General features: G+C 42.1%; 1 protein-coding gene across 8 annotated transcripts in view; it reads left to right on the plus strand.

Moving 5' to 3' along the window:
- Positions 1–15,282, plus strand: part of TBCD (tubulin folding cofactor D) — a 129,278-nt gene that overhangs the window by 103,322 nt on the left and 10,674 nt on the right. For all 8 annotated transcript variants that reach the window (XM_088661647.1, XM_035104647.3, XM_088661646.1 and 5 more), the window contains 7 exons: positions 1,138–1,256; positions 2,440–2,531; positions 4,733–4,873; positions 8,139–8,222; positions 8,934–9,092; positions 10,314–10,452; positions 15,080–15,201. In XM_088661647.1, coding sequence (XP_088517773.1) covers positions 1,138–1,256; positions 2,440–2,531; positions 4,733–4,873; positions 8,139–8,222; positions 8,934–9,092; positions 10,314–10,452; positions 15,080–15,201 — 856 coding nt within the window. The remainder of the gene's footprint in view (positions 1–1,137; positions 1,257–2,439; positions 2,532–4,732; positions 4,874–8,138; positions 8,223–8,933; positions 9,093–10,313; positions 10,453–15,079; positions 15,202–15,282) is intronic.

The following is a 15,282-nucleotide window of genomic DNA, read 5'->3' on the forward strand; positions in this document are numbered from 1 at the left end:
CTTTAGCTTGTAGCCATTATTTCTGTTAAATTAACAGTTTAGAGATCATGTATTATTGCATTTACATTTTCTTACGAGTGCCATCTTATAGTCCCATAGGCATTGTTGGGTGCTTACCAAGAAACAGCCTGTGCAGAGCTTTCTGCAACCTTTTAATTTGGTTCCTTGTGCTGCTAACAAAGTGTCTTTGAAATTAAAATGAGCGCTGATGAAATTTCATTATCTTGGGTGTTCTCACAGGACATATAGACAAGAGTAGGATGCCTGTGTTCCTTCAGGCCTCAGTGTTTTATATTTGCACAAATAGTTTAGAGATATCTAAAATACCTGTGCTGTTTCTTAGGTGTTCGCAGACAGAGCCTCTTTGAGGTGTGTCTTTGTGTATTTTCCCATTCTATACTTCTCTGAGCATCCTAAATTTTATATTGCATACTGATTAATTGTTTTAAGCAGAAGTAACAAACCTCTGCATGTGCTAAGAAAATCCATCTTAACTTGGTCTTAATTTGAGCCAGGGTCATTGGGCTTAGTTCTACAATCAGTACCAGGACTTGGCAGCCCCAGACGGTGTAAAGTAATAAAAAAAAGGAGATGCATTTGGGTTGTTGCAGAACTCCTTTCCTTCGCCATTGATTAATCACAACCAGCCCCTTCATAGCTACACAATTTCCAGATAAGAGCATTAGTTGCAGTTCCAGGCAGGAACGAATGTTGCTCTGTGCTGCAGAGAAATTCCTTCAGAAATGTCACCTTGTTACCGGGTTCCAGCAGATGGAAACCACTTCCTGGAATCCAGTGAAGCATCTTCCTCAAGAGATGCAAGCCTGGAACTTTCAGTAAATTTATGTTCGTTGTTGCCTTAGAACACATCCTTCAATTCAGTTGTGAAAGGATGACACTCTGAAGAAAATTAGGCCTGCACAGTCATGTTGAGTACACTGTCCTGCTTTCCTAACAATAAAAGATTTCCATAGTAAATCATTTGAATGACTAGAGAATGACTGCAGCAATTTGAAGTCACTTTTTCTCCCTGGAAATAATTTATGCAAATATTATAGGGCTTTGGCGCAATCTCCCCATTCCCCCACCCCATGCCGATTTCTAATTAATGATACTATGACTGTTGTATTTATCTAGATGAGCTGGTAAATCAATACATTTCAGGCCTTCAGAGCCATGAGGAAATGACTCGGTGTGGCCTTTCATCAGCCTTGGGTGCCCTTCCTAGGTTTCTTCTAAAAGGCAAGCTTCAGGAGGTGAGTTAAGAGGGTGGGGATTTAATATTTTTAATATTTTATATGTAAGTGCTTAAAGAAATACCATGAATTAAACGTGTTGCAATTCAACATACAACAATATTGCTGACCATGTTTGGTGCTTTATAACCAAATCTCTGTCAAGGCTTCTGTGTTAATCTTAGTTTCCTGTGGAAATGATTCTTTGAAAAGGGATGAGGGATGTTCACACCTCACACTTGTTTGTGTGGATTCACATATTTGGACAGACACCATACTCATAATAGGGCAAAAAAAGGCAACCAAGTAATGGGCAATGGGTAACTATTGCCATATTGTGGAGGGGGGAAATAGTTTCCTCTTCTAATGTATTGCTCTCCAGCAACACTCTTCAGTAGCCCACATAGGGCAGCTCTTCCTGGGGGTGCCATTGTTTTCTTCCATGGCAAGGGAAGCAGGAAAACTAACAATAAAAAGTTTAGATTTTTAATAGTTAGACATTCAAACCTCAGAGTTGTGCCAGGGGAAAGAATATTATGAAGAAGCCAAATGTATTGCATGTAACCAGCAGATGTAACTAACAAGCGTTATGCACACTTATGAGAAGGAGTTAGGTGGAAAGGGACAAATTTGTTTTATATCCTTACAGTAGTGATGGCGAACCTCCATGAAGCACAGCAGTCCTTCCCATTTGGCCCATAGGCCATTTTGGTGAAGCCACACCCACCTATGATGTCATATGACATTAGATGTTGTACTGGTGAAGCTGTGGCACCACATTCCAAAGGAAGAATTGGGAGTGACTCTCTATTTTTCCTTTGTAGCTGTGGCTATACATTTGAATATGATGCCAGGTGGGTGGCCCTGCCCAGCTGTCAAAATGGCCTGAGGAGGGTTGGCCAGTTCTCTACCTTTGCCTTATAGAAAGGCTATCCTTCCTTGTCAGATAAAGCATGTTAGTGAAGGAGTATCAGGAGGCTTGCATCGGACAGTCTTTGTATCCTGTACCTGTCACATAGAAGGTGAATTTAGGATGGAGCTAGATGCCTGGCAGCAAACACAGGATTATTGGTTGTGTGTTCATGTCAAGTGTGCAAAGTAAGTGTGTGTGTAGCCACTTTAACTTCTACTGCTTTTTAGATAACATCTTGCAAGCAAGCTGAATACAATACTCATATACTGATTTTGTACTGTGTTTTTCCAGGTTTTAGACGGCTTAAAGGGAGTCACTTCCATTTCCCCTCAGCATGTGAGCTTTGCTGAATCCAGAAAAGATGGCCTAAAAGCTATTTCAAAGTATGTTCAACAGTTTATTTTGTATTATATTCATATTTGCCCTGTAATGCGAGTGCCATTAATGAGGGGAAAGTGTCAGGCCTTGTGTCAGGGGATTGTTGTGGCTACTCTCGAGTAAAGACGCTCCAGTCCGCTCTGTCTTTAAGAGCTTTATTGTGCATATTATTTACAGTGCAGAGATATCAGAAGACATGACTGCCTAGTCCGATTCAGAACCCGGCAATGGCTTCCGTCGCGTCTTGGACTAGCATAAAAGCCTGGGCACCCTAAAGCGCCTCCCCCTAGCCCTACGTGTGGGGGCGCGCCTCAATTCGGGCGGCAGAAGGGGCTGCATTCCTTCTCCCGTCCTTTGGCTGGAGCGTTGCAGAGGCAACCTCGCTGCACTGTCCTTCCTCCTCTGACACGTCTGAGAGCCCCCTCTCCACCCCGCTCCATTCCTCATTCCCTCCTCCTGACCTGCTGCTAGCGCTGTCACTGGGCAAAGTGCTGGTCAGGATGACTGGGGGAGGGTCCCTGTATGGAGTCCCTCTGACACCTTGTTTTTAAGACTCGGTCCTTCTATATCAGATAATAGGAAACCTTGTCTAGTTCCTGGGGCCTTACCCACATGACCTTGAGTTCTTTGCTGGCACAGGAAGGAACAGAAAAGCAGCAAATTTCAGGCCCCAAGGCCTTCTCTGGATCAGGTCCTAGTGTGGGGGATAAAAGGGCTTTCGCCCCTTTCCCCACCTCTGTTGTCCCAGTCTGGATTGGGCCGCTGCACATGTAATTTGTATTGCTCGCAACCAATCCATTGCAACATATGTATACACAAGCCCTCCTTAGATGGCAGCAGGAAGGTTAAGTCATCACAGTAGGGATGGGTCCACTACTTCTGCACCCTCTTCACTGTTCTTGCTGCCCTCTAACTCCTGGGAAATAACCATGTGAAGTAGGGAGCTTCTCCTGTACTTGTGGGGGCTCCCCATGCATTTTAGAAACTTGGACCATAAGGTTTTCAAACAGGTGGTGAGCCTCCCTCAGGCTTCCTGCTGCACAAGGTTGCCTTCCCCGAGTTGACGGATGTAGAGATAGTTGTTCAGGCAGGTGGAGCTAACATGTTCACCCCCACTGCCTCCTCACACCTTACTGGAAATGCCTGAAGGTTACTGTGAAAAGATCACTATGTGTTTCTATGTACGTGTGTTTGATTATGGGTGTGCCTGGCCCTGTCGGTTGCTGGAATGTGGCTCCCTCAAAGCTTTCTGTGTGGCAAGTCGCCATGTGATTTACATGGCCACCACAAAACCTATGTCTCTGATAATCAAACCTAGCCCTGGTATGCCCCGCAGAGGACCCTCAGGTCCACAAATAGTAACAGTTTAAGGGTCCCATGCCCTAAAGAAGCCAGACTTTCCTCCACAAGGGCCAGAGCCTTTTCAGTGATGGCACCGACCTGGTGGAATGCTCTGCCCCACGAGACTAGTGCCCTGCAGGGCTTGATCTCCTTCCGCAGGGCCTGTAAGACAGAGTTATTCCGCCTGGCCTTCAATTTAACCTAAGCTTCCATTCCTTTTCCCCTTCCCCTGGTGATGCTATATTGATGTTGTGTTTTATGCTGTTTTTAAGTTGTTTTTAATAAATGTTTTTATATCTGTTGTTAGCCGCCCTGAGCCCGGTTTTTAAACTGGGAAGGGAGGGGTATAATATTATTATTATTATTATTATTATTATTATTATTATTATTATTATTATTATTAGGGCCCCTGCTTCTCAGAGGAGTAACCTCAGCACAGCTCTTCATCTCCCAAGGAATGAGTCACTTCTAAGAGATTTCCCTCTTCCTAAGAGTGACATCTTCCTTCCATAATACCCCAGGTCCATGTTACAGCAGATAATCTGCCACCCTTGGGAGTAAGATGCTGCTTTCATTTCCCCCGAAGAGCTCACCCACCAACTGCCTTCCCTCTCTTGCACTCAGAAGATCAAACTTGTTCCCTGAGAGCCAGGAACTCATCTGTGAGTTGGAAGCTTGTAATGTAGAGCACTTCCAGAAGCCCACAATTTTAGGATAATATCCATAGAAAGTACATTTCTTATCCTATTAATGAACATTGATAATTGATACCTTTCATAAATATGTTTAGCAGTTTTTTTGCTATTAATGCACAAATTTTAATACATGAGTCATATATGTGTGTGTGTGTGTCCTCTTCCTACAGGGTTTGCCGAACAGTAGGTGTGAAAGGGGAAGGATCACCAGCTGAAGTTGTATGCAGGAATAATGTCACGGAGATATACAACACATTGCTGGATGGTCTTAATGATTACACAACGGACAGTCGGGGTGATGTTGGAGTATGGTAAGGCTTTGTTGTTGCTTATTGTCCCATCAAGGCAAAAAGTGGATAGGATTCAGAGAAAGAGCCCAGCAAATATTACAAGGCATTCTGGAATAGGATGCCATTCATCCTACCCAAATGTGAACTAAAAATGTAACCTGTAGAATGAAAATGCTAAAAGTGTGTCAAAGGCTTTTTACTACGTTTCCGACTCATGAATACCATTGATGGGCATTCACTTCCGAAAAATATATTTCATAGAGCAAGAAGGTTACAGACTCTCCCATCCCTTTCACCATTCACTCTCATTTACTGGTACTTTAGTGTTGTTTTAATATTTCCTAGGGCATATCTATATCCCAAGTAACAAGATTGACTGCTTAACTCGCATGCTGGTGACTGGACAGCAGAGGGCGCAGTTGTATCAGCTGTTGGGCTCTCTCATGCTTATTGCTACCTTTTGCAAGCCTTTGTACATATTTTAAAAGCAAATGAGCTGTTGCTATCTCTACTATCTACATTCCCTAGAGTGCTAATTTGACATAAACACAATGGCATAAATCCAGCTCTGCCTTGGGTCCACTGAATCCAATGGATTTAAATGTCATTAATAAACAACCTCCTTTCTGCCAGAAAATTCTCAAAATTCAAGCTATTTTGATAATTTTGTATGAGAATTCCAGTTGGTCGGTGTGCAATGTTCACTCTCCCACTGTTACATTGTGTTGAGCCAGGATTACAAATAAACAAGATAAATCATTATACTTTGGACCCTTTAACTAGTGCTTTCTCTTCATTCCAACCACATAACGTGTAATAAACTCAAGTCATCATCTTTGAGCCCCAAATCTAAGAATAAATACTGTAACGTCATGTCAAGTACCCAGCGCCTAGAAAACACAAGTTATGTAGCTATCTAAAATTCTTCTTGATTTTATTTTAGCGTCAAGAAAATGTATTTGTTTAAAATATTCATCACAAGGTTTCAGTGTGGGATACAAACAAATACTAATCAAAACATAAGGAAATAACATTACAGTCACCATCAGTCTTAAAACTACTAGTCAGCACCTATAAAATTCCCACCCAAACATTGAAGTTAATGTAGTGAGGCTGAACAAGCTGAAGCTTAATCCAGGCAAGACCAAGGTATATGAGTAGGAGAACTGCTGTCTCTGTATATGCAGTTCTAGGTGTTTTTGCACTTCCCTTGAAGAACCACACCAGCAGTTTGGGAATGATCCAGGACTTGTCACCAACTGAGGAAGCTCAGGTGGCAGCTGTGGCTAGGATAAATTCAGCTGGTACACCACACAGGACCCTGTCTAGAGGGGTCACATGTGGCGTACCAGCTTGATAGATACCTTGCCTCAGATATCTATGCATTTGCTGCAGCCAAACCATACTGCTGCAATGCTTTCTGTGTGCTGCTACCACCTGTGAAAGCTGGAAACTGCTGGAAACTACAGCTGGTACAAAATTTGACTTCTTGGATTGTGGCTGAGGCCAGGTTATGGGAACATCACCTATTCTGTACCAGTTGCAGTGGCTGCCCATGTATTTTAAGGCCCAATTGAAAGGGCTGGTAATTACCTTTGACACCCTGAAGAATCTGTGGGGCAGGTTACCCGAAGGATTGCCTGCTCTCCTAACAAGCTACATATACTTTGCAATTGGCATTGGAGGGCTTGCTACATTGCCCACTTGTTAAGACTCTCCGGCTCTTGTAGCAGAGGCTTCTCACCAGTGGCCCCACAATTGTGGAACTCAGTTCCTTCTGAGACTCAGCGGGTCTCATCCCTCTCAATGTTTAAGAGGGCCTTGAAGTCCTGCTGTTTTCTCGATGGCTTCTGGTTAATGCATACTGCAGTTTTATGCTGGCTTTTGGATTTTCACTGTTTTATTGCTGATTGCTTTTGTTGTGCTCTTAAGAGTAAGACATGGAATGATATTATTATACAGTATTGCAATGCTGTTTTGATTTTAAATATTGTTATAAGCTGGTTTGTGGAGATACTTTCACAAAGATCAGTGTGGACATTTCTTCAGTAAATAAACTTGAACCTTGTTGGTTGGTGAGAGGACCAGAAGATGGGAAATCTCTCAATGGTCTTGCCCCTCTTCTTGCAACAAAGATGAGTGGTTTGGCATAAGAACTGGCTGGAAGGGCACTCTTGTGAATCTTGCCTACTTGGTACTGCTCTTTTTTATTTTCTTTAAAGTATATATTTTTATTTTCTTTAAAGTCTACGTAATTCTACGTAAAATTCTACGTAAAAAAGTCAAACAGGTTTGGAAAGAATCGGTCTTGTATATGAAGAAAGCTTTGGTTGGATCTTCTTCTTTTTTTTAAAAAAAAAGATTCGTGGGAAAGCTAACCAACTGTATTTTCCATATGCAAACTTAACATTCCTTTTGACAGTTTGGACATGTCCCAGCGCATAAACTGTCTTCAGGTGTTGGATATGAGTACCTTAATAGTAAGATGTCATACAAAAAGAGGAAGAAGTATTCTTTGATGAAAGGTTGCCAAACGCTATGATGCAGTTTATAATCCCCATCCCCCAGTAGCCTATTTCTCACTTTCTTGTCCACCCACTTTTCAGAGTTCATATGCATTTGCCTTCTTTTCACCTTGGAAAAGTACAAAAATACAAAAGGCAGGCCACTGTGATAAGATACAGGACTAAAGTAGGTTAAGAGCTCTTTAAATACTCATTGGCAGCACAGAGGTAATGCATCTGTAGACCAGGTTTTAGCTTAAATATGTGAACACGTGGAGTGTTCATATGCATGAAAAAGAAGCCAAACTCTCTATTGAGATCAGGAAGGAAATGTTCTGGGCCATCCCAATGTGTCCTAGATGAAAATAAGTTGTTTCTGCTTGCATGAGTTGGGACACCCAATTTTTTGCTGATACCCCCCCTCCACACACACTGCAGCCTTCTGTACCACATCCTACTCTGTTAACACCCAGCTGGGATGCAGTCCCAATTCTGCTCACCCTCCTCAACAGTTGCTGTCTACTAATAAAATTAAGTAAGAATCGCATCATTTGCTTTCCTGCAATTAACTGGACGTATAACTTGGTCCTTAGAATGGTCCTTTGTTATACATCCAGGGCTGTATGTATTCTATATCACAGAGACTGACATGGAAGAAAGCACACTGATATATGAGACTGTGGCGTGAAAGTATATTATTCTGATAATAGAAGCAATGTAGATTTACATAAAGCATGTCCATAAGTTATAAATTTACAATGGCAACTTGCTTATTTTAACAGGGTGAGAGAAGCTGCTATGACCAGTTTAATGGAAATGACCCTTTTGTTAGCACGGACTGAGCCAGAGCTAATCGATGCAAATGTGTATGTATTTTGCAAATATAATCTGTGAATGCCTGCTGTATGGTTAGGTGATGAGCTGTTTCTGTAAAAGGCTCTTTCAGTAATCCCTCCTACCTATGGGATTCAGTTACTTCCATCAATACCTCTAATGAAAGAACTGGAGCACAGCCTATCTTGCATCTGTTGTGAGTACAGGGAATGCAGATTGTAGCTTCTGATTATCCCTTCTTTGTTAAACTGCTTTACATTAATAGCTATTCCCGCTTAAGATAGATATTGTGCCTTTCCTGTGCCAAGAAACACTGTATCTATTTTTTACATAATTATACATTTTGAAAAGTTATAGCTATATATGGGTTATAATAAAAGAATTAAAACCTTAGAAATACTGTGCTAGATACAGTTATAAAGAATAGTCAGCACAGGGAAAGCAGTCAAAACAGCTGTTTTGCCTATCTTGTATATATTTTTTTAAAAAGGCAAGCTGAGTAAATGTGCTTCGTGGGTCTTCAAAGCTAGGAGAGAAATTTGGTCTAACCACCCCTAGTAAATCTCAGGGCAAAGTAAAAGTATGGCTTCTTTACACAGCTGTTCTCACTTCCTTTGCTGAAGGAATCCTTAGCAGGGTCTGAATGGAAAATGTTAATGGGGATGGGGAGTAGTCATATAGGGAGAGGTTTCTCTGGAATATGTCGCTCCAAATGAAGGAGTCTTCTGTGTACTAAACTTTAGCTCCAAGCGGATCATGTGCTGTGTGGCTCAGCAATCAGCTGAAAAAATTGACCGATTTCGAGCCCATGCGGGATCTGTGTTCCTCACACTTCTGTACTTTGACGACCCTCCAATTCCACACATACCCCACCGGGAAGATTTGGAAAAAATATTTCCCAGGTAACTAGTATGTCATTGGTTTATCATAGAATTGCACATTTGCCCATAAACATGAAAGAACTCTTTATTTAGAAATATGTTTAAAGAGAATATTTCATTCTGTCTTGTTAGGAGTAGACTTTTGAGATTCAGAGCGGCTATTTGTGTTTATTAGAGAAGGAAAAGGAAAGGCAACCTAAGTTTTGTTCTGGCCGGATCCATAAATGGGGCTTGGGGAACCTCCCACTGTTGTTGGACTCTCACTCCCATCCTACCTGGCCATTAACCATGTTTGTTAGAACTGAAACAAGTTGGGGTTCAACAACTCTTGGTTCCCCATCCCTGCCGTAAGTTATTAAGTGTGTGGTATTTTCTACCTTTGGTCATTTTGTTAATTCAGTAACCAGTCTTTGCACAGGGTGCAAGTTATCAGCAGTTCCAAAACTAAATTTACTTACTGAATTGTTAAAAATAATGCTTCAGAAGCTGGTGTAAGCAAAGCATACGTTGTGCATATAATTTAATTTGGCATCTCAAGAATTCCTGCATTTTGCAGAGCAATCCTATGGCGCTGATGCAGAAATTCCATGGTAGAGCTACTACTTGCCGGCTTCCTCCCTTGTGGTCAGCAGGAAAGAATTACCTATAGGAGCATCAGGATTGGGGTAGTTGGAGGTTTCTTTTGGGATTCTGTATGCAGAAAGAATGAGGGGACCAGGATATTCTGGATCCTTGCGCCATTCCTGGTAATACACCCAAAATGTTTCACTGCTCTACCCCCATCCCAGCAGGACATCTGCACCTGCCAACCTTTCCCTGGGTGTACCTGTGGCACTAAAAGTGCCATCCCACTGGCTGTGATCTCTCTCTGCCAACAGAATGGGACATAGCTGCATCCTGTGCCGCCACCCCCCAATGTCTTTGACTGACTTTTGGATTGCACTTTCAATTAAATTTTAAAATGTATTAATGTGCAATACAGTTAATGGTAATAGCACATTTTGAAAGCCCCATTTAAAATACGATTATACTGCTGCGTGGCAAAGGGCATTTCTGAGTCTTACTGTCAAAGGATGCCAGCTTTGATTTCTGTGGATAAGTTTTCTACTTTAAAAATGGAAATTTCAGAGCTTAGCAGCAGTTTTGGTGAAACAAACCATTGCTCAAGAGGAAATTATGCTTACGTTACCTGCATTCTATTGCCCTTGCTTCAAAAGGGACCATCTTTTCTGTTGTTGACAGGTCAGAGGCAGTAGCCTTAAACTGGAATGCTCCATCACAAGCCTTTCCCAGAATCACACAGCTTCTGAGTTTGCCATCTTATCAATACCATGTTCTGACAGGACTGACCGTGTCTGTTGGTGGATTGACCGAATCAACAGTAAGTGAATTTTAAGAAAAAGTTTGATCGGTAGGCGGCATCTATTTATGTTAAGAGCCATGTATCAATTCAGGTAGTAGTTCATTTCTGGAAGCAAGTTGCTGGTGTTTGTACTGCTGAAGTCTTTTATTGGGGTATGAAAGTGTGGGAGGCACCCAGCCTAGTGCTGTTTACTGTGGCTGAAGCCTGGTTCATTTTCATCCCTGTTGGGTTTCCATATAGCAATTTTCATCACTTCACTACATACCTCTTTTCCTTTATTCTAAGGTGCTGCAGCACAGCTCTGGTAATCTGAGAAACCTGAGGCCCAAGGAGAGAAGTCCACACTGCAGTTCCTCCCCACACCAACATCACCCTTCTTGAAAACTGAGGTCATGCTGGCATGGAGAGGACTGCCAAAGAAACATCACAAACATAGCCTTTCACTCCCCCATTTTCCTCATTTCCCATATAAATTACAATTAGCACCTTGTTCTTGAGCAGGCTTCCGAAATCCAGAAGAGCACAGTTTGAGCACAAGTTGACAATCTTGCCAGTCTCTCTGGATAATGTCAGACGCCATACAGCCTATTGGTATTCTAACTTTATTTCACTTGCAAATGACTTCAACTGCATTTTGCTTTTAACAATTTCTACTTGTCACTGAAAGGGACGCGAGTGGCGCTGTGGGTTAAACCACAGAGCCTAGGGCCTGCGGATCAGAAGGTCGGCGGTTCAAATCTCCGCAACGGGGTGAGCTCCCGTTGCTCAGTCCCTGCTCCTGCCAACCTAGCAGTTGGAAAGCACATCAAAGTGCAAGTAGATAAATAGGTACCACTACAGCGGGACGGTAAACGGCATTTCCGTGTGCTGCTCTGTTTCGCCAGAAGCAGCTTTGCCATGCTGGCCACATCACCTGGAAGCTGTACGCCAGCTCCCTCGGCCAATAACGCAAGATGAGCGCCGCAACCCCAGAGTCGATCACGACTGGACCTAATGGTCAGGGGTTCCCTTTACCCTACTTGTCACTGCGTTCCTTGTAATTTCCTGCCTCTAGTTGCCTCTGAAAATGAAACTAACTTGGATGATTTTTATTGTCACTACTGACAGTCACAAGTAAATTAAGAATGTGGGGAAGCTTACAGTTCAGCCCTGTAGGTTCCTGTAAAGTAGAGGGCCGTGACACCGTTGCCACCTAATCAGCATGATCCCTAGCTAACAGAACCAGTGGTCGGGGAAGATGGGAATCGTAGTTAGAAACATCTGGAGGGCCGAAGTTTGGGGATGCCTGGCTTAGTGTTTGCTCTGTCCTACTTGCTGTCCTTTCTCTGTACCCCATTTACAAACGAGTGTTGGTCATACTGAAATTCAGCTTAGTCACATAGCTTGCTTTGGCCAGTGAGAACACAATCCCATCTGCCCATCAATGTCCTTGCAGGCTGTTGCAGTAATGTGCTTTGGTTCTGCAAGTCTCCCCACCCAGTACTTACTGTATAGCAGCTTACCAATGAGGCTGAGCTACTAGTGTCTGGGAAGCCTTGTTCTTATTAGCACAGGATTCAGTAAATCATTGCACCTTTCTGATCCTGCCCCTGCAACACTATGTCCTTGTCCACATTCATTTCATGCACAGTTGCACTGCCTTGAGTTATTGCAGTGGTGTAATATCATAACTCAGAATCATGCGAGTGCAATAGTCCTTGAATCTGATTCCGGTCCTTTTCTTTCTACAACAGACCATCAGGCTTCCAGCACTGTTGAGTGTGTTGAACCTTCACATTTGTAGAAGGCTTGAATGTTCAGTTCATGATGTCAAACTCTTGCGGGTTTTCATAATGAGGTGGAGTTTAAATTTAATTTTGCTTTAAATATGAGGTTTTTCCTACCCCAAGTTTCACAGAGAAATAGCCTTGAGTTACTTCAAGAGGTCACACAGAGGTTCTTGCCCCCAATATTTTCATGTTGGGTTTTTAGAATTTGTTACACTTAAGTTTTGAAAAGTGTAAACAGTTTGATTGCTTCCAGCTCTTTTGATTATTGTTGGCTCTGCCTGCTTGTTTAAGAGAACAACCTTCTGTTCTGCTTCAAAAACACTGTTGAATCATTAGCTCTTTGTAGACCTCCCTAGAATATATCTCAGTTTACTTGGGTTGTAGTCCAGTAATTTCCAAACATGAAAGAAGGGCTAGTGTGCCTCTGAAAATGCATTCATTAAATAATTAAAATGCTCCCGTGAGCCCCAAATACCACCTACAAATTGGACTGCTCACTGAATGTCTGAAATATTTTCATTAGCCTCCAGCGGAGCCAGGTAATTCTACCCTGTCTTTGCATCAGTTTGATCAGTCAGTCCTTCCCAGTGCAGATTTGTGAATTGCACATTTATGAATTTATGGAATTCGGCGCAACATGATTTGGTGATTGCCACTAGCTTAGAGGGTTTTGAAAGGAGATTAGACAAATTGAGAATAGGTGTATCGCTTTTAGCTATGAAAAGCTATTTTAAACCTCTTGTGTTCAGAGGCAATATGGGACAACAGCGTGGAACATGTTTACCTTCCTGCCCTGCTTGTGGACTCCCCAGGAGTAGTTGGCTTGCCACTGTTGGAATTAAGATTGTGGACTATGTAGACTTTTGGTTCCAGCATGATTCTTATGTTCTTGAGATGCAGCAGATTTATCTGCCTTTGGGGAGCTGCACCTGGAAAAGTGATTTGCCCAGAAACACAGCAGGTTTGCTGTTGTGAAGTAGGATACTTCTTCTTGCACACTCTTCAGTGTAAACCTTTGGAGTGTAAGAATGAAGTGTGCTTCTTAATTTTAACTCAGGAAACAAATGTGCTTTACTTATCAAATGCCTGGGAAACACTGTTCTAGCTCATGTCTCTCTGATAAGTATATGGAACTACGAAACGAACAAAAGATTTTAAATTCCTTTTAGTTTATACAGCACAATGGCTCTTATTCTTCAGTGAGGGAGCTGCTGTAGCAGAGAAAAATTCACTGTCTCAATATGTTACTCAAGGTTTCCCAAACTTGGGTCTCAAGCTGTTTTTGGACTAGAATCCCCGTCACCCCCGACTACTGGTCCTGCTAATTAGGAATGATGGGAGTTGTAGTTCCAAAACAGCTGGAGACACAAAAGTTTGTATTGGGTCTGTCAGGCCTTGTTGTGCTCTGTCAAAACAATAATTTCCATTCTGCACAATGGATTGCCATTTTTCCCCCTTCAAAATAATTTGTGAGATTAATCCTAACGGCTGCATTTGCATTTTTTCATTAGATACATTTTGATAACTTGATAAAGATCAGTGCATAGAAAAACATGACCTACAAACCATGGGAAATTGAAGAGCAGCAATAATCTCCTGCCTGAAGTTCTCTTTTGCAACTGACATAGTCAACCTTCTCATCTTAGTCATTAGTGATCAAACCAAAGGTGAAAGCTGCAGGAAACTATGTAGCATAGGAGGCAGCGCAAAGTGTTGTCACATAGGGTACGAAAGCGGGCTCATAGGTAGTATCTGGTATACGTGACAGCATAATCAAGTGGCTGATAAAAGGAGGAGAGGGGGAAAATATCGTGAGTTCTTGTGGGTCAATGTACTATTTTCCCAATTGTGAAATTAGGTCAATGCATTACAAGGTGAGCTTTTCAGGTAAAAGAGTACAGAGACAGAGGCTCAGTATGATCCTTTCAGTGGAGAAAAGATCCTAAATTGGAGCTTAAGTCACACTTAACTCCCATTGATTTTAATCTGTTCTAAGTTAGTATTGTATGAATTTCCATGTTGATTTTAATGGGACGAAAGTAGGGCTTAACTTGCTCTGGATCCAGTCCAGCATGACCAAATGCTAATGACAGGATTCAATATTTTTGCCACTTCAGGGTAGTCAATATGTCAACATCTGAAATAATCCAGAAATAATGCTCTCATTTATTGGCCATAATGGGCTGTAATGCACTACTCACCGGTCCCCTGCACTGGAAAAGAAATATGACTTGCTGAGTAGGCCTTTATCTTACTGTTTGGAAAAATCACTGGTGGTGAGGCATTGTTTTCTTGTGATATTAAAAGAACTTTAAGGACTCACAAAACATGCTGAATTTATTAGAAGTGCAGTAGTTCCTGTGAATCTTCCTGCAGTCTGGACCTTAAGGCTTAGTCACAGAGGGTGGATGAAGGTAACGTCCTAAACATAGGCAGGATCCCCCAGTAGCCATAAAATGTAGCAGTCTGTGGAAAGAGGTCCTTGTTTTCTCCCTTCTGTCCAAGTCTGTTTAGCAGTTATAAACACTGTGCACATGTAGAAGGGACTGTGTTAAAGGTACACATATTTCCTGGATAAAATGCAAAATGTGCCATGCCACTGGCTGCATTTCTTGCTCATTTAGCTGTACGTTTAAACACCCAGTTACATTTCCTATTTAACTGAAATGGCACAATGTTACCAGGTTGTTATGGGATAAAGGATGCTGAAGTGCGTTTTTCCTGTTGTTCATGTAGTGTAGAATTCCTATCGACTTGAAAACCTTTAAAAATCAATTTTCTCTCCCCCCCAAAAAAAAAAACCTCCCTCGGAGATATAGTGAAGGCTGAAGTTAATCTTTTCATTCTTGTTTATTGGAAGTGTTTTTCGCTTGCAGGTAAGGTGCTCATCACAGAGCCTGTTCAGCTATCTGAAGGGAATTCAGAGCAATATGGATGCAATGAACAGCTTTTGTGATACGCTGCTCAAGGTCTTTGAGGACAATCTGCTGAATGACAGGTAACCTGTATCTTTCTATAGGGGCTTGTTGGGCACATTCCTGTGTTTCCAGATTAATTACTAAAAAAATGTCACTATAGT

The sequence above is a fragment of the Zootoca vivipara genome, chromosome 2 (genome assembly GCF_965207765.1).
Source record: "Zootoca vivipara chromosome 2, rZooViv2.hap1.1, whole genome shotgun sequence".
Taxonomy (NCBI): domain Eukaryota; kingdom Metazoa; phylum Chordata; class Lepidosauria; order Squamata; family Lacertidae; genus Zootoca; species Zootoca vivipara.